Source organism: Frieseomelitta varia, unplaced genomic scaffold (genome assembly GCF_011392965.1).
Source record: "Frieseomelitta varia isolate USP_RPSP 00005682 unplaced genomic scaffold, Fvar_1.2 scaffold_842, whole genome shotgun sequence".
NCBI lineage: Eukaryota > Metazoa > Arthropoda > Insecta > Hymenoptera > Apidae > Frieseomelitta > Frieseomelitta varia.
Genome location: NW_025110637.1, coordinates 59,455 through 83,155, shown reverse-complemented (window position 1 = coordinate 83,155; position 23,701 = coordinate 59,455). Strand labels below are relative to the sequence as shown.

General features: G+C 27.8%; 7 protein-coding genes and 1 long non-coding RNA gene across 16 annotated transcripts; 4 read left to right on the top strand and 4 right to left on the bottom strand.

Annotated features, from left to right (window-relative positions):
* Positions 1-73: 73 nt before the first annotated feature.
* LOC122536518 (60S ribosome subunit biogenesis protein NIP7 homolog) lies at positions 74-1,395 on the top strand. Its single transcript, XM_043668944.1, has 4 exons — positions 74-321; positions 504-729; positions 916-1,056; positions 1,204-1,395. Exons 1-4 carry the CDS (start codon positions 266-268, stop codon positions 1,321-1,323), a joined length of 543 nt encoding a protein of 180 aa, XP_043524879.1. The 5' UTR covers positions 74-265; the 3' UTR covers positions 1,324-1,395.
* Positions 1,396-1,431: 36 nt separating this feature from the next.
* Positions 1,432-3,457, bottom strand: LOC122536516 (tyrosine--tRNA ligase, mitochondrial). 3 transcript variants are annotated; one of them, XM_043668940.1, is made up of 4 exons: positions 3,261-3,457; positions 2,901-3,169; positions 1,889-2,781; positions 1,432-1,802 (listed from the first exon to the last, which is right to left on the bottom strand). In XM_043668940.1, exons 2-4 carry the CDS (start codon positions 3,023-3,025, stop codon positions 1,453-1,455), a joined length of 1,368 nt encoding a protein of 455 aa, XP_043524875.1. In that variant the 5' UTR covers positions 3,026-3,169; positions 3,261-3,457; the 3' UTR covers positions 1,432-1,452. The 3 variants fall into 3 exon arrangements, with proteins under 3 accessions (XP_043524875.1, XP_043524877.1, XP_043524876.1); XM_043668942.1 differs by having other exon boundaries at positions 2,901-3,025; XM_043668941.1 differs by lacking the exon at positions 3,261-3,457 and having other exon boundaries at positions 2,901-3,200.
* LOC122536519 lies at positions 2,029-2,929 on the top strand. Its single transcript, XR_006308409.1, has 2 exons — positions 2,029-2,152; positions 2,582-2,929. It is a non-coding gene; the product is annotated as an uncharacterized LOC122536519 (long non-coding RNA).
* Positions 3,458-7,293: 3,836 nt separating the features above from the next.
* On the bottom strand, positions 7,294-14,667 carry LOC122536509 (protein transport protein Sec24B). 5 transcript variants are annotated; one of them, XM_043668926.1, is made up of 17 exons: positions 14,494-14,667; positions 13,916-14,062; positions 12,245-12,391; positions 11,750-11,899; positions 11,403-11,518; positions 11,086-11,188; positions 10,866-10,992; positions 10,661-10,770; positions 10,182-10,413; positions 9,940-10,097; positions 9,637-9,862; positions 9,159-9,488; positions 8,882-8,992; positions 8,530-8,702; positions 7,997-8,332; positions 7,664-7,767; positions 7,294-7,440 (listed from the first exon to the last, which is right to left on the bottom strand). In XM_043668926.1, exons 2-17 carry the CDS (start codon positions 14,036-14,038, stop codon positions 7,329-7,331), a joined length of 2,658 nt encoding a protein of 885 aa, XP_043524861.1. In that variant the 5' UTR covers positions 14,039-14,062; positions 14,494-14,667; the 3' UTR covers positions 7,294-7,328. The 5 variants fall into 5 exon arrangements, with proteins under 5 accessions (XP_043524861.1, XP_043524862.1, XP_043524863.1 ...); XM_043668927.1 differs by having other exon boundaries at positions 13,916-14,065; positions 14,495-14,667; XM_043668928.1 differs by lacking the exon at positions 14,494-14,667 and adding an exon at positions 14,382-14,402.
* Positions 14,668-14,782: 115 nt separating this feature from the next.
* LOC122536514 (tubulin-folding cofactor B) lies at positions 14,783-16,590 on the top strand. Of its 2 annotated transcripts, none has more exons than XM_043668938.1 (6): positions 14,783-14,840; positions 15,521-15,664; positions 15,744-15,831; positions 15,964-16,155; positions 16,229-16,301; positions 16,381-16,590. In XM_043668938.1, exons 2-6 carry the CDS (start codon positions 15,554-15,556, stop codon positions 16,496-16,498), a joined length of 582 nt encoding a protein of 193 aa, XP_043524873.1. In that variant the 5' UTR covers positions 14,783-14,840; positions 15,521-15,553; the 3' UTR covers positions 16,499-16,590. The 2 variants fall into 2 exon arrangements, with proteins under 2 accessions (XP_043524873.1, XP_043524871.1); XM_043668936.1 differs by lacking the exon at positions 14,783-14,840 and adding an exon at positions 14,881-15,452.
* On the bottom strand, positions 16,509-19,024 carry LOC122536512 (pleiotropic regulator 1). The gene is made up of 10 exons (XM_043668933.1): positions 18,883-19,024; positions 18,561-18,667; positions 18,371-18,495; positions 18,008-18,288; positions 17,715-17,864; positions 17,431-17,625; positions 17,231-17,349; positions 16,984-17,163; positions 16,742-16,895; positions 16,509-16,652 (listed from the first exon to the last, which is right to left on the bottom strand). Exons 1-10 carry the CDS (start codon positions 18,883-18,885, stop codon positions 16,593-16,595), a joined length of 1,374 nt encoding a protein of 457 aa, XP_043524868.1. The 5' UTR covers positions 18,886-19,024; the 3' UTR covers positions 16,509-16,592.
* Positions 19,025-19,091: 67 nt separating this feature from the next.
* Positions 19,092-21,691, top strand: LOC122536513 (ribosome biogenesis protein NOP53-like). 2 transcript variants are annotated; one of them, XM_043668935.1, is made up of 4 exons: positions 19,092-19,543; positions 19,812-20,317; positions 20,484-20,570; positions 21,506-21,691. In XM_043668935.1, the coding sequence occupies exons 1-3, from the start codon at positions 19,214-19,216 to the stop codon at positions 20,560-20,562; spliced, it is 915 nt and encodes a 304-aa protein (XP_043524870.1). In that variant the 5' UTR covers positions 19,092-19,213; the 3' UTR covers positions 20,563-20,570; positions 21,506-21,691. The 2 variants fall into 2 exon arrangements, with proteins under 2 accessions (XP_043524870.1, XP_043524869.1); XM_043668934.1 differs by lacking the exon at positions 21,506-21,691 and having other exon boundaries at positions 20,484-20,663.
* On the bottom strand, positions 20,773-23,641 carry LOC122536515 (putative leucine-rich repeat-containing protein DDB_G0290503). The gene is made up of 7 exons (XM_043668939.1): positions 23,223-23,641; positions 22,604-23,110; positions 22,345-22,524; positions 21,823-22,195; positions 21,411-21,526; positions 21,127-21,250; positions 20,773-21,053 (listed from the first exon to the last, which is right to left on the bottom strand). The coding sequence occupies exons 1-7, from the start codon at positions 23,378-23,380 to the stop codon at positions 20,853-20,855; spliced, it is 1,659 nt and encodes a 552-aa protein (XP_043524874.1). The 5' UTR covers positions 23,381-23,641; the 3' UTR covers positions 20,773-20,852.
* Positions 23,642-23,701: the final 60 nt, after the last annotated feature.

The window sequence follows — 23,701 nt, the reverse complement described above, 5'->3', positions numbered from 1 at the left end:
TAAAGATATATATTTACAACGGAAATATTTTTATTCGTATTATTTATAAAAGTTTATGCAAGTTTCTTATCTTGTAATTTGAAATGTGGAGCATTGTAGCGAAAACACGTATTTCTCAAGCTAACCTATTTTGTCATTTGATAAATTACAGGTGTAATTACGAATAAAATATAATAAAAAAATTATTATATTGTACAGAATAATATTTTAAATAATTTTAATATTTTACAATATAAAGATTTGTGTAATTTATGAATAATAAAATATGAAACGGTTAACAGAAGAGAAGACGAAACTTGTTTTAGAAAAATTAACAAAGTAGTAAGTTCTAAAAGTCAGTTTCTCGAAAACTGTTCATTAAAATTTAAAATTGTAAAAAATATATTCCATATTATAGTTTACATATATGATGTAAACTATAGATTGTAAATATAGATTGTGAATAATTTTTTAATGTATGTAATAATAACTTAATAGCTGATCTATTAAAAACTTATTTGCAGCATTGGAACCAATGTAAAATTATTACTTGATCGACCAGATGGTGTCTATTGTTTTCGAGAAAGAAAAGGCAGAGTATATTATGTTTCTGAAAAGATCTTATCATTAGCAAGTGTGGTAAATCCAGATAAACTGGCAAGTATTGGAACATGTTTTGGGAAATTTACAAAATCTGGGAAATTTAGACTACATATTACTGCATTATATCATTTAGCTCCTTATGCACAGGTAATTATTATAAATATTATTTTTATTATGATGTCGATTTCTTACTAAATGTAATTTTTACATTTATTACAAGAAAATATAATGTACTTCTACATTATATTTTTCATATTGTTTCAAATGATTAATTTCATTAATCTGTATATTAATATCAACTAAAAAACCTGTATAAACTATATTTCTTTCTAGCATAAAATTTGGGTGAAACCATCAGCTGAACAACAGTTTATCTATGGACATCACATTTCCAAGTCTGGTTTAAGTCGAATTACAGAAAATACTCCTCAATATCAAGGAGTTGTTATTTTTTCCACAAACAATATTCCACTGGTAATTGGGGGATTTTATTAATATTGTTAGCTCCAAATAATTTTCTCTTTTTCTTTTATTGATAATATAATAATGGATTATTTAATACAACAATTGATTTATAGAAGAATATAAGTATTAATTTAATTACCAAACTTACCTTTTTAGGGATTTGGTGTCACAGCCAAAAGTACAATGGATTGCAAATATGCAGATCCAATGGCAACAATATGTTTTCATCAAGCTGACGTAGGAGAATATATTCGATCAGAAGATTCTTTAATATAAAAATATCTTATAAAGACATTATATTTAATTTTGCTAAATAAATAAATATATTTAAAAAGTATCAACAGTAAATATAGTCTTAAAATTAAATATAAATTTCGATATAAGTTTCAGTAAAAATTATTTATTTTATAACCAGCGTACAACATGATAAGTCTTCTTTCCAACTCTAAGTAATGATATATTATTACTTAATATATGTATTCCAGGTACAACGACTTCTGACAAATTTGTAACTTTTTGGTTATTAATGTAAAAACCACCAGCTGTGATGATTCTCCTTGCATCATGATCTGTTTTAAAACAGTTTGCTTTCATAGCTAAATCGTAAATATTGATGCCTGGTTCGGAAAGAAGTTCTACTACAGTAGCACCCTCTAATATTTGTAGTATATCATTCACTTGCATTCTTGCTAAGGAATCAATAGATTTGTCATAAAGAACAGCAGATGCCCTCTTTGCTGCAATTAATCCCTCTTCTGCAACAAAATGTGTTTAATTTGAAGTTTTTATTACTTAAATTTGAATTTTTAATCTTGATCAATTGAAGAAATTGTTCACTTACCCCCATGAACCAATAGTGTAACTTTCTCAGCTAGAATTTTCTGCGCTATTCTCAGTTCTGGTTTCTTAAAATGCTCTTCTATAATTTTTTTAATTTTATGTGTAGACAGAAATGTAAAAAAATGAAGAAATTTTTCTACATTTGCATCTTCTACTCTAATAAAGTACTGGTATAATTGAAAATAAGAAGATCTTGCAGAGGAGAGCCAAACTGCATTGCCTATAGATTTTCCAAATTTTTTCCCACCTTCAGCTGTGATTAATGGTAATGTCAATCCATAAACTTGCGTTTTGGTATATCTAGTGATTAAATCATAACCAGATATTATATTCCCCATTTGATCTTGACCACCAACTTGAAACAAGCAATTATATTTACGCTGTAATTGAAGCCAATCGTATGCTTGAAGAAGTGGATAAGTAAATTCTGTGAAACTCATTCCACTTTTAGATTCTAATCTATCTCGTACAGATGTACGACCAAGCATAGTACCCATTCGAAAATATTTTCCAATATCGGTAATGAATGGAAGTAGATTCATATCTTTATACCATTCTATGTTATTCAAAATTTTTATAGGAGTCAAACGTTGATGGTTTTTACAGAAATATTCTGCGTGATTCTTAATAATGTTCACAATATTATCCTTTATAGATTCTACATTTTGTGCGAGTATAACCTGTTCCATTTCAGCCCGTTCAGTTTCTCTAAAACTTGGATCACCAATTAAGCCTGTTGCACCACCTAATAGGATAATCACTTGATGGCCACAACGTTGCCAATATAAAAGATTCATAAGAATTAACAAATGGCCTATATGTAAACTGTCTGCAGTTGGATCGAATCCAGCATATACACATTGTGGACTTCTCCACAATTTCTTTATATCCTCTCTAAAATGTTAATTTACTTTTTAAAATTGGGTTGCTTTTAGAAGTAAAAATAAAATATTTAATAAACATTGTATAAAGATTCAAAAAAGATGTTAATAATATTACCTTAATATACTTACTTGTAAATAATGGGGAAAATATCGTCGTACAATTGTCTATTTTCAGCATCTAATACATGATTTGCTGAATATCGGCGAAAATTAGAATACTTAGTAAGAGAACGTAGCCTCAGTATGTTATTCATCTTTAATTGTTATTGATAACATAAAGAAAAACAAATCTTTATTCTAATATCACTTGTCTTTATATAGCATTTTAATTATAAAACTTTTATTAAATTGAGTAATTTGCAAATCTTCACACATGTATTTTATAGAAATTGAAAGAACTATGAACATAAAATTATAAAAGTTCAAACACTAGTTTATTTAATCTAAAATCTTAAATAGTTTTGCAAGTGAAAATTTGATAAAACTAACCTCTTCATAATATAATTAGGAAAACAAATTTTATCGATCTGAAAACCGAATTTCTAAACTCTCCAGTAATTAAATTAAAATTTTAACTCAGAAACACACTTTGCAAAATAGTATACCGATTTGTTATGAAATTAATTAATTATATATATTAAATGCGAATTCGCCGGGTTTTTCATTGTGGCGCCATCTAGCGTCAAACTATTGGTACTAATAAAATTTAAAAATGCTTATTTGGGCATTTTAGAGATCAAATAGGGCGTGAAAAGAAAGCTGGGAGTCTAATTAAGAAGGTACAATTGCAAAAGTTCACAAATTAATCCCCTAAATTAGTTTATTTGGTAATTGAAAATTTGTTCGATTTATGGACATTGAAATGCTAGCGCCGCGTAGCGGTGAAATGGTGGAACTAATCGCTATCTCTGTCCTTGTCACACAATATTGCGTTCTTTCTCTAGTTGGTGCTGCCATCTGAGTCAGTTTATTTTTCATTAGAACTAAAAGGGTGAATTGGAAAAATCCGGTAGATGGCAGCACTTGTTCGTAGACAGGGAGAGCAACAGTGTGCGACAAGGACAGAAATATGTTTGCGCGTCAGACAAGGAGAGAGATACTGTGCGACAAGGACAGAAATATTTCTGCGCGTCAGACAAGGAGGGAGATATTATGCGACAAGGACAGATATATGCGTGCGCCTGATAAAGAGAGACATATTGCGCGACAAAGACAGATAATTATGCGCGCGTCAGACAAAGAGAGAGATATTGTGCGACAAGGAAAACAACATATTTTAGTTCCACAGTTTCACCGCTACGCGGCGCTAGCATTTCAATGTCCATAAATTTTAATTTGCAAAAAAGAAACTAATTAAGAGGATGAATTTGTAAATTTTGAGTCATAATTCATTATCTCAATAATTTTAAAGAATATTCCTCAAAAATAATTTTTGAACTTCAACAATTCGTCATATAAATATATTAATGATAAGTAGAAATTTGTTCAAGCATTTCAATGCACCGCGGCTCTTTTAGTTTTAGAGAAAGTAAAATATAAATAGTTGATAAAAATTTGCGAATCGTTGTATTCGTGAAAGGAAAAAAAATTAGGAAAACAGCGTTACGGTATTAAGAGTTTTATTTCTTGCACCATTCACAGCGCAGCTTACAGTCCTGACTCCTTTAGATTTTAGATCATCCTTCGCCCCTGTTCTCGTCTCGTTGGTTTAGAATTCATTCGAATCTACGAAAATCGTTTAAATTGATAATTGTCTTCTTCGTTTGGCAGCATTGGTGGTAGGAGAAATGAAATTTTAGAAATCTCCTGTTCCTCTAGACTTATCTCGAATTAACAAATATCAGATGCATGCTCATTCGTTTATATGTACATAATAACATAATTACATATGCGCAAGTACATATGGTAAAACATGTACTTGCATAGCGCTATATTACATACATATATAGAACGTAAATTACGTTTCATTAATGACATAATCAAAGTAACATAAAAAAAAGAACACTAGCGATAAGTAATTAAAAACAATTCATAACTCGTAACTTTGCATACAATATCACGTTGTTTTCGCATGATATCACGTGTTTATTATAATGTATTCCGAACTCGTATTTCACGAGTTCCATGTATTCATATAAAGTTTGCTTTTACCATAATTTGCAAAAGAATTATTTGCTTGTAAACAATGTGTTATTATTTGCTTGTAAACAATGTGTTATTGGCTTTATTAATTCGAGATTAGACTAAAGGTATACATATATACACGCATGTACACGCATCTCACACACACACACACACACACACACACATAACACATGTATGCATACGTACGTACATTCATTCACATCTCATTAAATATAAGTTATCGTAACATTCATTTATCAGTAACATGAGAAAAAAAATACGCTGACAATTGCTGATCATTCGGTTGCAATTAACATATGTATCGTGACAGTGATAATACAATAAAACAAAAAAAAAAAAAAAATTTAATGAATAAATTTCGTGTAAATGCTATTCTTTTGCAATTGAGTATTCCAATGCAATTCTTTCGTTTGGGTTTAAAACTGTTGTAAATGAAAGTGTTAATATGACTATTGCCTAATTAGAAGAATTTAGAAAATTTACAATTATTTGTGACTAAAAGATTAGTTCTTATTTATGTAGAATATGAATTGGGTAGCAATTAAAAGTAACTAATTAGAATAAAAATTGTAATTACATCAATATGTAATTTTTTTTATAGGATTAATAATAAAACAATTATACTGTCATATGTTTAGTAAGATATTCTACACATTATACATTGCTTCATAAAGGATGGTATATTCCAAAGATATAAAATTCTTGCATGAAAAATAAAATGACGTTTAAAATATTTCTGTGGTCGAACATATCTTCGTCTTAATTATTATAATTCTGTATATAAATACTTACGATAGGCAAACAATTTCTATACACATATACATATACGTAAACTAAAAATTGTCTGTTAAGATAAGAGTTATCAAAAGAAAAAAAAATTAGAATTACTAACATGAATTGTCTTATTTCAATTCAATCCTTGTTATAATAGAAATGATATAAGTATACTACTACCATTTTAAAGAGTTCGATTTAAGAAAAGACTAAAGTTCATCTTATTTTGGGCGTATGAATTTCTTTTCTTTTGGATACACCATACCTTATGAAATACTCTGCGTGTATATATATTGCTTTATATTATGTAGATGTTAAGTCATAATTCGTAATTTATTGTGAAACTTTTGTTTGAGATGCGCCAAAAATACGATAATCATTTCGACTAAAATAGAAAATGTTTCGTAGCATATTTTAGCAGCTGATTGCTATGAAAGGAACGTTACAATGAAAATGTACAAGTAGCAGAAGATGATTCATTAGAAATTAAATTTCACAAAATATATAGATTTCACACAATAACGAAGGAAATTCAATACAATTATTTGAACAAATTTATAAAATAACTAAATGATTCGAAATTAAAAATGTAGTAAAATCAAATAAATAAAAATTTTTGGGACTGGAAAATAAAAAAAAAGCAAAATTTGCTGAAGTTCACTTAGTCAATGAGCGCAAAAAGATACTGCAACTAATAAGAGTAATAATAATTACTATAATAGCAATAAAATAATAATAATAACTACAAGTAAATTATATTTAAATGCTTTAACATTTCTTAAAACAAAAATAACATTCATTTTTATAAATATACGTACATACATGTATATGTGTATATAATTACCCATATACGTACATATACAGGCTGTTTCGTAACTTGTGGGACCCATTTCGGGAGCTGATTGTACGCCTAAAAATAATGAAAAAAAGTCGTATAAATATATGTCCTATCTGTCTTCGTTTATGAGATATAATGAATTTCCTGTTTATTTTTACAAAAGATGCTCGAAATGATCACCTTGCATTTGAAGACAAGCCTGCACGTGTCTTGTCATTGATCTGCTTTACTCTTTATCATTGCTGGTGTTTCTCGAATTTGTCGGAAGCCTTGCTCTATTCTGTTTCGTAGTATTTCAGCATTTTGAGCATCTTTTGTAAAAGTAATTAAAACAGAAAATTCATTATAGCTCATACATTATATCTCAACAAAGACAGATAGGACATATATTTATATGACTTTTTTTTATTATTTTTAGGCGTACATACAATCAGCTCCCGAAGTGGGTCCCACAAGTTACGAAACACCTTGTATATGTACATATACACATAAATTTGTGTATATATTATATATATGTATATATACATGTATGTATATATACATATATAAATTGTATTTATATGTATAAAATCACATATATATATATGATTTTATACATATATATATATATGATTTTTTGTATTTCTAAATGTTTCATTCTAATTAATCGATTAATAATCGTTTTCCAAGAGGTTCGTATTTTTTGAACACAGTTCACGATTGCTAAACACTTTCACTGCAATTAACAATGACTTTTATGTGTTACGATTTGTTTCCTTCTCTTTGTGTACTCATTTTCTCCAAAATAAATTCTTCTATCATTATTTCACTTGAGTTTTAAGATGTTGCAAGAATTCATAATAACTCAAAGAATTCTCAAAACGATCTTCAACTAATCGCTCAACAAAAAGTGTCCTAAAGTGACTGTCATCCCTGAAAATTAAAAATTAACAATTCTAAATATATTCTGTTTGGTATAATTATATGAATTAAGAGATATTACAAGTATTAAAAAAAAAATTGAATATTTTCCAATATTAGTTCCCAAATATATGGATACGCATTATTAAGAATATAGGAACAAGTTAAAAAATATATCAATATTTCAATTATTTTAAAGTACATGTTTTAAAGATACGAGGAAGAAGAAACTTACCGAATAATTTGTACAGAAGCTGGATAGGGTTTCTCTTCTTGCAAACTAAATATGAAATTTCGTAACCTTTCATTTTCTGCTGTCTCAATCTCTGGTAACTCATACTGGAAAGAAAGATATTTTTCTTTTACACGAATTATTTAATTTTTTTAGAATTATAAATTTTAATAATCTTACAAATATTTTCTGTGTTAAATAATATATAAAATTATAAGTTCTAATATGAACTTAATTTCATTTATGATTAATACAACTAAATAAATTAAATATCAAATTATAAATCAATTACCTAAAATATCAAATTATTAATCAATTACTTAAGCATGAACTTACGAGTTCTTCTGGTATCGAGGGAAAGGCAGAAACTCCAAGTACATTACAACAAAATAACGGATGAATATTTTTGCCGATTAAAATAAATATTCGATCACCAGTGTCCATCAAGAAAGCACCCCTAGAGTCAAGCTTTTCTGCAGAAAGATGCAGTCTAGGTGGTTGTGGGCATAATTTTCCATCGATATCTTTTGCATTTCGATCTTCAAGCGCATGAACAGGATAAAGATCTGGATAAATCATCTGAATCAATTGAAACAGTGGTAAAGTTTTCAACTGACACATTGCAAATATCCGGTCGTCAAGTCTCGTATTTGTTCCTGATCTGAAGGCAACCTGAAAAATTTTTATTTGACTATTAACAAAATAAGTATTATAAGTCACAAATTTGAAATTCTTTCGTAAAACATATAAAACATATAAAGGATATTAGTAAAAAACAGCTTGCAACAGCAAGTTATATATATATAATGTACAAAAAAATATACTTATATGAGTGATGCAAAAAATTTAGTTCTTTAGCCAACACTTACACATTTGAGCAAAGCAATAATATAGAGAGGCAGTAGTTTTAAGCTTGCTGGAGCAAGAAGTCCACCAGAAATCGCTGATTGAGACAATTTATAGGCTGATAAAACGTCTATGGCGACATTTATCAAAGCATCTCTTGCATCAGATAGAGAAGATTGCTGAGATCTGTCTACAGCTATAAAAGTTTAAAAAAAATTGAATATACAATAATACAGTTAAAATGTAAATAACAAAATTATAACACACTTGGAAATATACTTTCTCTTGCATAAAAACTTTGCAGTGAAATATTAAAACTTAATCGATTTTTTATTATTAAAGAAAGTACAAATAATGTTAAGAAAAATATCTTACCCATTTTTGAAAGTAGGCCTACTATACATTGTTGATCAGCGGAATGAAGGACATCGGATAAAGTAGATACTACTGGTAGACACAATGTGTGCACCCTAATTCTTCTTTCACCTAAATTTTGTTTTTAATTTTGTCATTTTATTTACTAAGAGCGGTTTTAATATAACAAAATTTTCTTTAACAAATGTTCTTAAAGATCATATAGAAAATATCTTTCAATGCGATATCTTTGCGATAACAAAACTCTTTAAAAATAATAGTACATAGACATATTTACCTTTGCTTGACGTATAAAGTAAAGCTGCCTGGAAACAGACGTTCTGTACATCCGAAAGATTTTCTTCTATAGAGATTTGCATTCCAAAACCAGCATCTGGATTGACATTAGGCAAACTAAGGAGATCAGTAGATCTTACAAAGAAATTCCCGTGAAAAGTGTGAATGCTCAGTCCTCTTGTACATCGTATTCTCATTACTGCTTCAAAGCCGATCTTTCTAGTAAGATAACGTCTCAGTATTTTATCGAGAGTTTCTGCGTGCTGCGGTTTCGACCCACGGAATAAAGGAAGATGGTATATACAACCTCCGGAGAATTTACACATACCCGCTATAAAGTAAAATTTCTATTTATTATTCTACTTTTTCATAATTAACTGTAATTATTTTCAACAATTTATAATAAAAGAAAAAAAGAATTATGTATAGTAATAAAAAATTAGGGAGTAATAAAGAGAATAATTTAAACAAATACATACAAAGAGTAGCTAGGTCACAGTATTGACAGTTTAATAGAAATAGATCAACTGCGATTTGTTGTCCACTGCAATCTAGCGCTAATCTTTTATAAAAATCTGTAACTGGATTTAAATGCGGTACGTCTTTACCCCCTCTGCTATTTGGATCCTCTCTTGCTTGCAATAAACCTGGACCTATATTTGGCAAGCAAGTTTGGAAGACAGTCACACGTCCACCAGTTGGTGACTAAAATAAAAGAAAATAAAAAACATTTTACTTACTGTTTTATACATTCTTTATAATGTAATAATTAAAACACGTACCATAAGTTTATATGCAGCTTGCAACGCCGCACCCAAAGCACTATTTGTATCATGAGTTCCTTGAAATTTCATAGGTAATTGAACCAATAAATCTCTTACTAATTCTTCTCGTTCTTTTAAATTGACAATTAAGTTTTCCGGACATGGAAGAAATACATCTGCATAAAGATTAGACAATTAGTAATTAAATATAATAGTTAAATATGTGTAAACTTTAATATATAAAATAAGTATGATTTTACCATCAATGTCAAGCATGATTATTTCCTGAGGTTGTGACACATTGTCAGGTATGCCAAAAAAGTGTATTGCAGAATCTACTGCTAGAAATCCAATTTGCGTTCTACCATCACCTGGTAGCCTTGATAATTCTTCTGAAATTACGTTGCACACTATGTTCAAATAACCGCTCTCTACTGCTAGTCTCGAAACATCCAAAACAAACAGATATACAGCTGGCTGTGGTGGACGTAGCTTAAACATATTTATTTTTTTAAATTTTACATTACCTCCAACTTCTCGTTTCAAATTTAATTTTGCGAATCATTCAATAACAGCTATGAAATATATATTGAAAGAAAAAAATTTTATAAAATTCCTTTAAATTTTTGTATATTATTTTTACAAAAATATCAACAAACAATAATAAACGAATATGAACAATTTAAATACTGACATTTTAATTGGTATGGACTATGTATTAAAATTTCAAATTTCTTACCATATATTCACCAGGTGCGATAAACTCAATTGTACTAGTTTTTACTTCTGGTCTTCTTGATGGATCTCCATATGATTTTGTTACAGGATCAAACTGAAATTCGTCTGGCACTATAAAAATAATATAAAGATTAATATAAAGATATATAAAGATTAAAATATGATAATTATGAAGGATAACCAAAATTATAAAAATTTATGCTTACATTCATTTACTCTATAGCAAAGATTACATTTCCATCTTTTTGAGTCATTGAAATATACAAATGGATTAATATACGTTCTGCAAGCACGACATCTAACTATAGTGCTGCATTGTATCACTGGTAAATGCTAAAAGTATAAAAGTAATTCATAGTAAATTCATATTTTAATATGTCGAATATGCAAATTAAAAAGAAAAGAGAAAGAAATTGTTTTACCTACATTTAAGTCTTTGAATGGATGTATTAAAACTCCTAAAGGCAATCTAGATTTCTGGAGTAAAGTATTTGACTCAGGAATCTTTGTTAACGTACAACGGAAAATCCTGAAAAATTTTAAAATCATTAAAAATGAAATTGAAGAATTATCCAACTTAATTCTAATAAATTAAATAATTAGTTATTTATTTTTCATTAACTAAATAATAAACTGAATAAATAATGATTTATTATTATTTACATTTAATAATTAAATTTATCTAATAATAGTTATACTTTAAGTAATTATTATCTGTTATAAATTTTAAATATTGTACTTACTCAGGACTACAATTAACACTATCAAAAAACTCTTGATGAAGTTTGATTTTTGGTAATTCTACTCTCTCCGTAGGTAGAACATTTCTACATTGTAAAAGATCAATACTCTCCATTCCCTAAAACAAATTAATAAGAATAACAATTAAAGGAATTTATTTGCTTCTAACTTATATAAAGTTTGATTATAAGGAATGTAATTATTTCAAAATGATAAATAATGCTATCATATAATACTTAAATTAATATTTTATGAAACATTTTTATATAAATAAGATAAATTATTATCCATTATATAAAATTGTTGGCAAAATATAAAACTGTAAAATTATCTTTTTTATATTATTTACCCATAATTTATTATAGCCAAGTTGTCCAACAGACAACATATTCATTTGATTATTTAAGTGATTCATTTGATCAGGATATGATTCTGGGTATCGCTTATTCATTGAATCTGGTGGTATATTCCCTGGTACATTTGACGGTTGATTAGGATACTGAAAGAAAGAATTGAACATTTTTTTTTAATTATAATTTTAGACAATCCTTACATTAATTATCATTATAAATAAATAATATATTTAACAATAAATCATAAGGATAACATTTTTGTAAAATTCTATACGCTTTTACGAAGAAAACAAGAACAATTTTATTTAATTTTAATTATTAAATTGAAAACATAGAAATCAAATTAGTACTTTCAATACTGTACAAATAATAATCTGTTATAATTATTCAAATTAAATAAACTGCTGGATAGGAATAAAAGGAATCATTTTTTATTATGATTTTTAATATTTAAAATGATAAAATCATTTGAAAATTATTCTACTATTTACCCATAATTTATTATAGCCATGATGTGGTGGTGACATCATATTCATTTGACTATTCACGTGATTTATTTGATCAGGATACGGTTCTGAATATTGTTTATTCACCGAGTCAGGTGGCATACTCATTGGATTTGGTGGCTGACTTGGATACTGAAAGAAAATGTATTAATTATAATTTTAGACACTACATACAAAGAAAAACAATATGAAATTACAATGGTACAAATCTTACAGGTAAAAAAAAAGAAATATATGAACTTAATGTACAGAAAACAAATAAAAATACCAAATATTTCTTATATCTTTTTATTTCATTGAAAACAATGCTCAAATAACATGTTTAAAATGTAATAACATTCAATAAAATTCAAATATAATATCTCTTAATAATTACTATAATTTAGTTTTTTAAAATTGAAAAACCAAATTTAGGAGGTATTTAAACATGAAATATAAACAATCGATACTTGAACGTTAATTTTCAGAAATCAAATGAGTTAACTGATTTTCCAAAAATTGATCATCCAGGGAAATTAAAAGGTTAAGACATCATGCCCAAACGGAGCTGTAAAGTCTAAACTTTTCTTCAGTTTCTTTAGCGCAGAAAGCGAGTTTCTGACTTTTCAGCAAAGTTACTATGGCAAATGTGAAGAAAAATTTAGATTTTGCTGTCACGTGAAACGTGCATCACACTTTGTTTTTTTACAGTGCAATTCACCATTACTTGCCGAAGCGACGTACGTACGTCGTCGACGTGACACATAACATTACGTGGCAGCTCTCCTGACAGAAGCGCCATTTTCGCTTTACGGAGTATTCGAGAACTGTATACTTTAAATCGTTCATGTATTTACAATCTCGTACGAATCGCTACCTTCTAATTTAATAATTTGTTACGCATTTATTTTCCACAGCTAATTATTTAACATAAAATAAAACCAAGCAATAGAACAATTGTGCTATTTCCTTCAAATTCTGATGAATTCCAAATACGATGTCAAAGCGCAAATATGTATGTCGATAATCCTATTTAAAGGTGCTCTTAAGCCAAGATTTAAGTAGTTCTATAAAACGATTATACATCTAACAGATCAATAAAAATTATACTATTACCAAATATAGTCTACATATTTTTTATTTATTTCATTACTGCACATAGTAGGTTGATTCTACGTGTACATAATATACGTGTAGTAAAATAATAACATATTATTATTTGGTTGCTAGTTACGATACAATCTACAATCCATCTTAATATCTTAGCTTAATAAAATCAATTTAATCAATCAAATGTTAAATCAATATACATCGCGCAAAAATGCCTATATTAATTTACAAGTTTGGTTTGCATCATCTTGCGTTCTATCATATTGTCAACATACTTTCTTTTTATAATGTATTGAAATCTGCATTTTTATCGATAATCTTTTATTATTTACAATCATGCATACATCTTAAGTTATTCATAAAACAAATTAGAAAAATTTATAATCAAAACAGAAAATTATAAACAGAATATTACAATCTGAAAATGTTGAAAATATATGCATGCTTTTGTTCCTTCAGTTGCATTTATAAAAATCTAGATCTGCACAAATAGTCTAATAATAATTTTTAATCTAATGATAATTATTTTAATGTAAAACTGGTTAAAGATATTCTGCTATTACTTACCAATAATTTATTGTAACCATGCTGAGATGGTGGCATCATATTCATTTGATTAGTCAAGTGATCCATTTGGTCAGGGTATGATTCTGAATATCGTTTATTTGTGGAATCTGGTGGCATACTCATTGGATTTGCTAACTAACTTCAATACTGAAAGAAGGGATTACATATTTTCATCTCATAATTTCAAACATAAATCTTACTTTGTACAAAGATTCAATGTAAATGAAAATATTTCAACGAGAATCTTTGAAAATAATAAAACAATTAGAAATAAAATATTTATAACAACTAAATGTTTGTTACATCTATATCATTGAAAACATATAAATGTAAAAATTTAATACAACCATCAATTGCTCCGAGATTTTTATTTAATCGAGAAATGAAGTTAATGACGTGTTTCGATATGTTCTATAAATAACTGACATCTCGGTGTTAACGTTCAGAAATTGATTAATTCAATTACTTCATTTTTGAAGACCAAGAATCGAGAGGTTAAAGCGTTAGATCGAAGTTAAAACACTACGAAACTTCGAAACTTCTCTTTAGGTTTTCCCGACGCGGAGAAAGTTTTTTACCTGTTTGATGACGAATATGGAAAGAAATTTAGACTCCGCTGCACTATGATACGTACATCGCACTTTTTTTTTTTAACAATACAATTCGCCGTTAATTACCCAGGACTTCTTCAATGCAAAATGTAACACACAACATTACGTGGCAGCCCACTTGACAGCAGCGCCATTTTCGCTCTGCGGACTGTTCACGAACCACATATTTCAACTCATACCCACACACGTATTGTTCAAAAATTGTTTTGTAATATGAAAAATCAAACATTTGAGGATATTTAATGCAAAGTAACAATAGTAACATTAGTTTCTTCTTTTGTAACAGCCGAATAAACTTTTAATTTACAATAAAGATAAATTCAATTTGTTTATTTGATTTCTTATTTTTTAACATCACATTATCCGAATATTATCGCATATTCTTTATAAGAATCGAATTGATATAAGAAATTGTACATTATTATTATGTATTCATGTTTATGTTTGAAATTAGTCGCGTGAAGGAAAAAAATTTTGTAATTTATCAAGCAAGAATTCCATTTCAATGTTGAAATTTAAGTTGAAACGTTGAAACTGCAAATTTGACGATCTGTCAAACTAGACTATTTGTTTATCTACATACGTGTATAAATATCTTGTTCATTTTATTTTTGTACGTTCGTAATATAGAAATAGCATTACGTTTTTTATCGGAATTTGTAATTATCATTATTCGACAAACGAGTTATTTTGCGAAATCTTAACTTCAGTGTTACAATTTACATAACCTACAAATATAAAGTTTGAAGCAATTCAGAAGTTCGATCGCATACTAAAGAATTACGTTCTTCTTTATTGTAAACATGAGCGCTTATAACGTAATAACATCGGATTTTGTAAATCTATCTATTACTAGTAATTCTAGCCACAACTCATATTGCGTAGAACGACGATTTCAAAAAGGAATAACAATTGATGAATTTAAAGTAAGAGTCTACAATAATAGTTGATGTTGATCTATGCTATTACATGTTTTTATTTTATTATGTTAAAGGGAAAATTGGAACTTGTTACTGGTGGTAATCCAATGACAATGAAAATTGAGGTATATGATAAAAATGACAAATTAATTTGCAAGTTAGATGATGGTCAACGTTTATTAGGCTCTTATCCTATTGATGATGGAATGCGAATACATGTAAAATACATTTATGTAACGTAATATGAGAATTCCCTTCGATTGTAATGCTGTTATGTGTGTAAATAACATATTTTAGGTGATAGATAATTTTTCCCGCACTGAGGAAAATTTAAATAATGTTGAGAAATTTGAAATATCTGAAGAAGAATACGCCAAGAGAACGGGTAAAGTAAAAGTACAAATAAAGTAAAAGTACAGATTTCTAGAAAAAATAATTATGTAAAAAAATCTATGACTTACAAGCTCTCAATTTAAGTTTAGAATTTTTGTAGTGTATTGATAAGTTTCTATTTCAGGTACTGTGAAAGCATTTTTGGAAAAAAATAAATTAGGAAAATATAATGAGGAAGAAATGAAGAAAAGAGCAGAAGAAAAGAAGCAAGAAGAAGAAGCAGAAGTAGCAGCTGCACAGTTATGCAAAGTAGGTGATCGTTGTGAAGTTTGTGTACCAAATCAACCAAAACGAAGAGCTACAGTTATGTATGTTGGTGAGTATACCAAATCCAGTTTAAATTCATTGCTTTATTATATCACAACCATTTATTTATGGTTTGTCCGTAGGGAAAACAGAGTTTAAAGAAGGTTGGTGGATCGGAGTAAAATATGACGAACCACTTGGTAAAAATGACGGAACGTAAGACTATTATAATATTGTATTGTTCTTTACTATTATGTAGTCTATTTTCAATTTTTTGTGTATTTTATTATTATAGTGTCAATGGGAAAAAATATTTCGAATGTTTATCGAAATATGGAGGATTTGTAAAACCAATACATGTGAAGATAGGAGACTTTCCTGAAGAAGAATTTAACTTGGATGAAGAATTATAAAATATCAACGTGTTTTGCCATGTTCTGTTTTTTATTATAAATTATAACTTAGAAGAAATTTAAAATTAATAATATTTATTACGTATAAAAATGTTCAATATTTTCTTCGCTTTATTATATCTGGTCTCCAATTTACAGGATGTGTCTCTTCGGTCTGAAAACAATAATAAAAAAAATAATCATCTCTCTTTTTTAAATTAATTAATTAGCGTAATTAACATTTAAAAAATAAAATTTTCTTACAGCAGTTTCATCTTCTTTATAAACTTTAATTGTTTTATCTGCTTCTGTTGTAATCATGCGAGTGCCAGACATATCAAACGTAATACTAAATACTCCAGCTTCACTGTCCATTGAACCCGGTTGAACGGGTGCTTGTAAACGTTGAAAATTATACCTTAAAATTTATACATTTACTATATACAATGTTCTATACACAATCAATTGAAAAAAAGAATGCAATCTTCATATGAAATATTATTTACCCTGTTCTCCAGTCCCAAAGGTGCATAGTACCATTATCTGCTCCAGAAACTAATACGCCATCAGCATTAACAGCTAAACAATTAACTATTGCATTATGACCTGATAAGTTCTGAATAAATTTTCCTTCTGGACATTTCCATTGTTTAATGTTATCTGGAGATGCTGATGCAAACATATATCTAACAAACAATATAAATTAAATAAAAAAAATTGTACATCTTGAACAACATAAAGAAAAATACATACAGCGATGGATGAAAAGTCACAGCTCTTATACTTTTTTTGTGATTTGTTAAAGTAGCTCTAGATTTTCCAAAAGCTAAATCCCATAATCTTATGGTACAGTCATGGCTTCCAGTGACAATCTGGTTAAGAAAGGAAGTAAAAAATTAAATATTCTTTTTGTATAACGTCAAATTATTTGATAAATTGTTTGACTTTGATACCTGTGGTTCAACTGTTTGACAAATTACACTAGCAACTGTATTGGTGTGACCAACAAGAGTATGTACATTTGCTTTGGTACGCATATCCCATACTCTTGCAGTAGAATCTCTACCTGCAGTTACTAATACATCAATGCTAGGATGTAATGCCATGGAATATACAGCTGATAAATGACCATGATAATGTCTTATAACCTGCAAAAACAGTAAAAATTATAAAACATTGAATACTAATTATTAAACACATAAAATAGTAGCATAAATAATTAAGATTATGCTACAACCTTATTATACTCAAGATCCCAGCACTTTACTTGGCGATCTTCTCCACAAGAAAATAGATATGGATGTCTTTGAGAAAATGCAAGTCCACGAACACTACTTATGTGACCAGTCAAAGAAACTTTCAATTTACCACTTGCAAGATCCCATATCTAAAATTTTTTGCAATATTATAAAATAATATGAATAAAATAAGAGTTATTCGAGACTATATTAATTACTATACGATATAAAATGAACAATTACATTATGTGTAATTCAATAATAAAAATATTAAATAAAACAATAATCTTACTTTAATTACTCTGTCTGCTGATCCTGTTGCAAACCATTCATTTCCTGGTTCAACAGCACAACATCTTACCCAACCAAGATGGCCACTAATAACTCTGTATAACTTCCATGGTGCATGCCACTTAGGTTTTGCCATAGAAGGTGTCTTTTTTTGTGGTATGAGTAATGACATGTTAACTGAACTTCCTCCTGAATTTACTTGTGGTGTTACTACCATATTATTGTTTTGTACAGGATTGTAAGGTACAACTGCACCAGTATTATTTCCTCCAAAAGATTCATCTACAAAATATATCACCATTTTTAAAGCAAAAAACAAAAAATATTGCTGAAATAATCAATATTTTTTTGTATATATAAATACCGCCTGGTGGAGGAGGATCTGCATTTTCATTGTCATTTTGAGCTTTCATTATATTGTTAGTTTTAACACGTTCTAACACAGGACCATAAGAATCTTTCGCTTTTACAAATTTTTTCATTTTTTGCCTGAAAAATTTTACTTTGTCATTTGTCCACTGTTTATCTAAATTAAAAGTGTAAAACATACTTACAAGCTAGGATCCACAGGTGGTAAATTACCTTGATTTAATAAAAACATGTCATGTGTTCTCTTTAATGATCGAAATACAAGAGTATGTACAGAATGCCTTTGTACATCCTGCAGAAAAATATGTATAATTTATTTTAAAATCATTGCTATAAAATTACTTGCATGAAATTCAATATTCATAATGCTTGAATATTCATAAAATTACTTGATGATTGCTTATTAATGGTAATTACCAAGATAATTAGTAGTAATTGCTTAATAAGCAGCTTTATTTAGTTCAGAAATATGATTAATAATTATTTCAGGAAAAGTTTAATGCTTACCATTTTCGTGGATGTAAGTCTTATTTGAATTAAATATAATATACTTTAGTCTTGTTATTGATACATTGCAAAAAAAAGGTTATGTTCATTACAAATATTACCATAGTATCGGTTCTGGTTCCATCTTTTGTCAACGACATAAGTCGCTAGAGATTTTCATTTTACTATAATGTAAATCGCAGCGCTAGTACTTTTCATCAAAGCAATCTCTGTGATGTCACAAGTTCAGCTTATACACGGTCTATGATTCTTGATAATCACAGAAAAAGTAAATGATAAGAAAAGATTGAAAGAATTTTAAAACTGAATTTCGAAGAACATAAAAGTAACAATGAAAAAATTAAATGAACCGAAAAGAGGTGAATTTAATGTCGATCTGTGGAAAGAAAAAACGACAAAAGACATTGATACCAATTGGTTATCTTTGGACACAGTCAGACATACATTGACACATTTTGGAGTAAAGAAGAAAAGGATACCTACTTCTTTGCGCAAAAGGCCATCCAATATACCAGCAGTTGAACCACCACATCCAGGAATTTCTTACAATCCTTCGTTTGAAGATCATCAACATTTATTATGTGAAGTGGTTCAAAAGGAAATGGAATTTATAAAAGAAGAAGAACATCTTAATAGAGTTACTACAAAGATGTTCAAAAAGGTATCTTTATTTAAAAATTTGTAATCTAAACTGTACTTAATAGTATAATTCAATTAATATCATCACAAGTAAACATAAATGTTACTATTTTATAAATAACATTCAATTATATGCCTCTAGATCTCTTTGCGTCATTGTATATTAATTAATTTTTTTTTTGTTCCTTTTGTGTACAATTTGATGTGTAAACTGAGTTTTTTGTTAGTTTATAATAATAATAATAATTTTTATATATCAAAAGTAGATTTACATTAGAATTTTATTGCAGGTTTCACCTGAAGAAAAAGAGAATAATTTGATCAAAGAAATGTCAGAAGGTCTGAAACCAGAAAATGATCAAGAGCCTGATGAAGATGAAGATGATGATCCAACAGTAAAATCTGTAAATTCCCCTGTTAAAAATCAAAAGAAAACGCGTGTACAGAGACGCAAACAAAAAGAACAAAAGAATTTGGCATATAAAAGGCAACAAGAAAAAATAGAAAAGAAGAAAATTTCAGATATATATAAATTAAAATTATTAGACAGACAGTTGGCTACTAAAGAAAAGAAACATAAAATATTAAGACAAAAGAGATTAAAGAAGAAAACACTTAAAGCACTGGGTACCAAAACACTTAGTAAAGTTAAATTTGAGCCTTTAGAACCTGATTTTAAATTATCTACTGAATTAACTGGAAATCTACGAAATACTGAACCAACTAATAATCTGTTGAAAGACAGATTTAAGTCTCTTCAAAAAAGAAATATTGTTGCTCCTGCTAATATTAGATTGTAAGTATAAAATATTTTCTTATAAAACTGTAAAACAAGTAGTATGTTTTTTTATAACTTTACTGAAAGATTACTGTTTGCTAAATTTATTGATAGCTTTGTAAATTTAATTTTCTTGAATATTAATTATGTTATACTTATGATGATATACCTATTATTATTACAGGAAACAAGATAAAGCTAGAGTGAAACGTTTTATAAAACCAGATCACAAGATTGATATGACCAAAATTGATATGAAATAATTTAACATGCAAGTATAATTTTTATGAAATTATGTACATACATAACTAAAAGTTAAGTAATAAATATATGTATGTTAATAAGTAGAAAAAATTTTTTACACTTTTTATTGTGGATAAAAATATATTTTTTCCAGCTACAGATAATTAAAATTGACGATATATCATTTTTACTAAATATATAAAAATCAATCAAATAATTTATGATTATTTTTAATTTGAGAATAATTTTATGTGCAATATTTTCAGAAAATGATTGAATAAATCAATCAAATGTAGATTTTGAAACAATTTTACTTAGTAGATTCTTCTGTAGATTTTTCATCAGATAATGATTCCTCTGCAAATTCATAATCTGTAGGTAATTCATGTTGGTTTTTTATTTGAAAATCGACAGTATGTTTGAAGGTATCTTCAATCAATAATTCTTGAGACTTCTCACTACTTTTAATAGATATCTTCATTTGTTTCTCCAAATCTTCAATATGTTTCATCTAAAAAATAAATTCAAATAATTAAAATTTAAAATATACTTATATAAATTATTTACTAAAATCACTTATTTACTTTATCTAAAGTTTCTTTACTCAATTCTTTTTCTATAAAGTCCACTGTCATCTCAAAATCAAGATCTTCAGCGATTTCTTTTATATTTGAGACAGATTCTAATTCTCGTGGTATAGTTTCAAACCTGAATTTATATATATATATCAATTTAATAATTTTCTTAACTAAAAACTTTAATAAGTATGTAAAAAATAATTTTATTTAAAGAATAAGAAATATAAGGTCTTCCACAAAGATTTACTTGTTTTTATTGTACTTATTACCGTATTATTATTATTACTTACGACTTGGTGATGATATGGCTTCGAAATTTTGATTGTCCTTTGATAATTAAGTCTCTCAGGAACAAAAATAATTCAATACAACTTAATGTTACTAGATCCTTACGACTGGGAGGATGCTACAAGTTATTCAGTGTTATAGTGTTTTGCGTGATTGAAACTAATATTAAAGTTTTTAATATTATTTATATAATTAAAAGCTAAAATTAATGCGTAAAGATATTTTAGCACATAGAAGTATTCATATCTTCCAATTGTCCATTTTTGCAATATAAGTTTTCTTTACTAATAAGAATGTATATTAAAATAATTAAGCTTAATTCAACAAAATATCTTACAAATTTAAAATTTGCATTGTAAAAAATATCCATCTTTCAATATCCAAGGAGATATAAATATTCTCATGTTGTCGTACCTTTAGTAAACATATTGCATTATATTTCAAATCATAAATCGTTTTTAAAAGCGCTTTTATTTTGCATTCCAATTTTTTCAAAATATATTTTGTAACACTAATCTTTGTTCTTTCTTTATGAAGCAAAGTTTTTAATGATGAAAGCTGAAAATTGATATCGTTTTCTTCTTGACGGGCTTTTTCTATTAACATTAAATATTTCTGTTCTACTGCAGGATCGGGGACGTTAATAAACGAAAAGTACCCTTTCGTATTGTAGAATTTCTTTCTCAAACGTTTTAACATCTCGTTTTGTACTTTTGCAGTTACTATATTTCCTTTCATAAGTTCAGTTTGTACATTCATTTTCTTCTTGTGATCAATTACTGCGTTTCTACATAGGAATAAATAAGAATAAACATAATCTTATTAAACTTATCGTATATATAACAAGAAAGAAAAACATATTTCAAATTATTTTAATATAAAGAAAAATGAAATTGCTTTTTCTCTCTCTCTCTCTCTCTCTCTTTAAAATATTACTTAAGAATGATATTAACGTCCATAATCGACGAAATTCTTGTAGAAATTTGTAATAATTCATTTTTTAACATGATGTTTTCCCTCATTAATCTTTGATTCGGTAAATTTATATATTTATTAACTTCTCTCTGAAATTGTGTTGCCAAATCGAGAAGACAATCGTACATTTCATTCTTGAGCCTGAATTAAAACAAATCTAATAAATTATTTTTCAATTTCTCTTCATTTTTAAAACCAATAACGAATACAATATCAATACATTTCTTTATCGAATTCCTTCTTCCGATTGATAATTTTCATAGCTTCTTTTATCTTTCTTTCGTTTTCTATCATCTGTACCTGGTTCGCTTCAAGCTTTTCTTCCAATGCGTGTTGTATTTTTTTAAAATCTTCCAGAACGTTAATTCTTGCATCTATGAAAACGATTTTGTCTTGACTTGTGGAAGAATGTATTGAAAACAAAATTAAAAGAAATAAGAAATTTTTAAAATTACTCAAAACTTTGATACGAGAAATTAATTCAACTTTCGTTTTCTTGTACTGTTGAACAAACAATTCTATCTTTTTTTCATGCAATTTTCTGTTCTCGGTTCGATCGTTCTCTACGACGCCGATATTTTCCTTCAAGCTTTTTATCGAATTATTTTGAGCTGAAAGTGATTTGTTCAAATTGGCGATCTCTTCGGCGGTTTCTGCATCCGCCGCAGCTGATCGTTCATTTGTTGTTTCAATTTCGTCCAGCAATTCATCGTTTCTTTCATCTAACCTAGATATTAATTTCGAGGCCGGTTTCTAATCTCTTTTTTAACAAATTTCAAATTTTTATCTTTGTATCGTACTACATGATAATAAAATACATTTACAAAATCGTTTTTAACCTGTTTATTCTGTTCTCAATGTCTGCAATTTTAATGCTATAAAAAGTTCGTTGCGTATTAATAATCGTCGGCAAGTTTTTCTCGTCTTCGTCATCGTACGATTGTAATTTTTTTGGCAATGAAATATTTCCTTTATCTTTCCCGTGTAAATCCACCATTTTTTTTCGTAAGACAAAAATTACGTACTTAAAAAAGAAGATACTTTTAAGTATACAAAAATGATTGGTATAGAGTGGAAAATTATGATGAGCGTTAACTTGTATCTATTGTTAATGTATATGAAACTTTTGCAATTCACAGTAAAACGTCATAAAATTCAGTAGGTTGCGTTAAATTTTGCGATTACACATTGTTTAATTGGTACCATTACGAAGATATTGTCTAAAATATAGAATATTATAAAGTTCTCCTGATGATTGCTCATGTTACAACACATACGTAACATATACAATAAGAAAATAAAAGTGTATAATGGGTGT

Bases quoted from the DNA above. Each gene is read 5' to 3' on its own strand.
- LOC122536518 (XM_043668944.1), top strand. From the start codon at position 266: ATGAAACGGTTAACAGAAGAGAAGACGAAACTTGTTTTAGAAAAATTA. The intron at 322-503 runs GTAAGTTCTAAA...ACTTATTTGCAG, and splicing joins TTAGAAAAATTAACAAAGTA to CATTGGAACCAATGTAAAAT. The intron at 730-915 runs GTAATTATTATA...ATTTCTTTCTAG, and splicing joins ATTTAGCTCCTTATGCACAG to CATAAAATTTGGGTGAAACC.
- LOC122536516 (XM_043668940.1), bottom strand. From the start codon at position 3,025: ATGAATAACATACTGAGGCTACGTTCTCTTACTAAGTATTCTAATTTT. The intron at 2,782-2,900 runs GTAAGTATATTA...TTAACATTTTAG, and splicing joins ATTTTCCCCATTATTTACAA to AGAGGATATAAAGAAATTGT. The intron at 1,803-1,888 runs GTAAGTGAACAA...ATTTTGTTGCAG, and splicing joins TACACTATTGGTTCATGGGG to AAGAGGGATTAATTGCAGCA.
- LOC122536509 (XM_043668926.1), bottom strand. From the start codon at position 14,038: ATGAGTATGCCACCAGATTCCACAAATAAACGATATTCAGAATCATAC. The intron at 8,703-8,881 runs GTAAGATATTTT...AAACTTTTATAG, and splicing joins AGGCCTACTTTCAAAAATGG to CTGTAGACAGATCTCAGCAA. The intron at 7,441-7,663 runs GTAAGTTTCTTC...TTTAATTTTCAG, and splicing joins GCTTCTGTACAAATTATTCG to GGATGACAGTCACTTTAGGA.
- LOC122536514 (XM_043668936.1), top strand. From the start codon at position 15,330: ATGAGCGCTTATAACGTAATAACATCGGATTTTGTAAATCTATCTATT. The intron at 15,453-15,520 runs GTAAGAGTCTAC...ATTATGTTAAAG, and splicing joins TAACAATTGATGAATTTAAA to GGAAAATTGGAACTTGTTAC. The intron at 16,156-16,228 runs GTGAGTATACCA...GTTTGTCCGTAG, and splicing joins AGCTACAGTTATGTATGTTG to GGAAAACAGAGTTTAAAGAA.
- LOC122536512 (XM_043668933.1), bottom strand. The intron at 17,865-18,007 runs GTAAGATTATTG...AAAAAATTTTAG, and splicing joins CAGCAGACAGAGTAATTAAA to ATATGGGATCTTGCAAGTGG. The intron at 16,653-16,741 runs GTAAGAAAATTT...TATTGTTTTCAG, and splicing joins ATAAAGAAGATGAAACTGCT to ACCGAAGAGACACATCCTGT.
- LOC122536513 (XM_043668935.1), top strand. From the start codon at position 19,214: ATGAAAAAATTAAATGAACCGAAAAGAGGTGAATTTAATGTCGATCTG. The intron at 19,544-19,811 runs GTATCTTTATTT...ATTTTATTGCAG, and splicing joins CTACAAAGATGTTCAAAAAG to GTTTCACCTGAAGAAAAAGA. The intron at 20,318-20,483 runs GTAAGTATAAAA...TTATTATTACAG, and splicing joins GCTCCTGCTAATATTAGATT to GAAACAAGATAAAGCTAGAG.
- LOC122536515 (XM_043668939.1), bottom strand. From the start codon at position 23,380: ATGGTGGATTTACACGGGAAAGATAAAGGAAATATTTCATTGCCAAAA. The intron at 23,111-23,222 runs GTTAAAAACGAT...ATTAATATCTAG, and splicing joins ATTGAGAACAGAATAAACAG to GTTAGATGAAAGAAACGATG. The intron at 21,251-21,410 runs GTAAGTAATAAT...ATATAAATTCAG, and splicing joins AGCCATATCATCACCAAGTC to GTTTGAAACTATACCACGAG.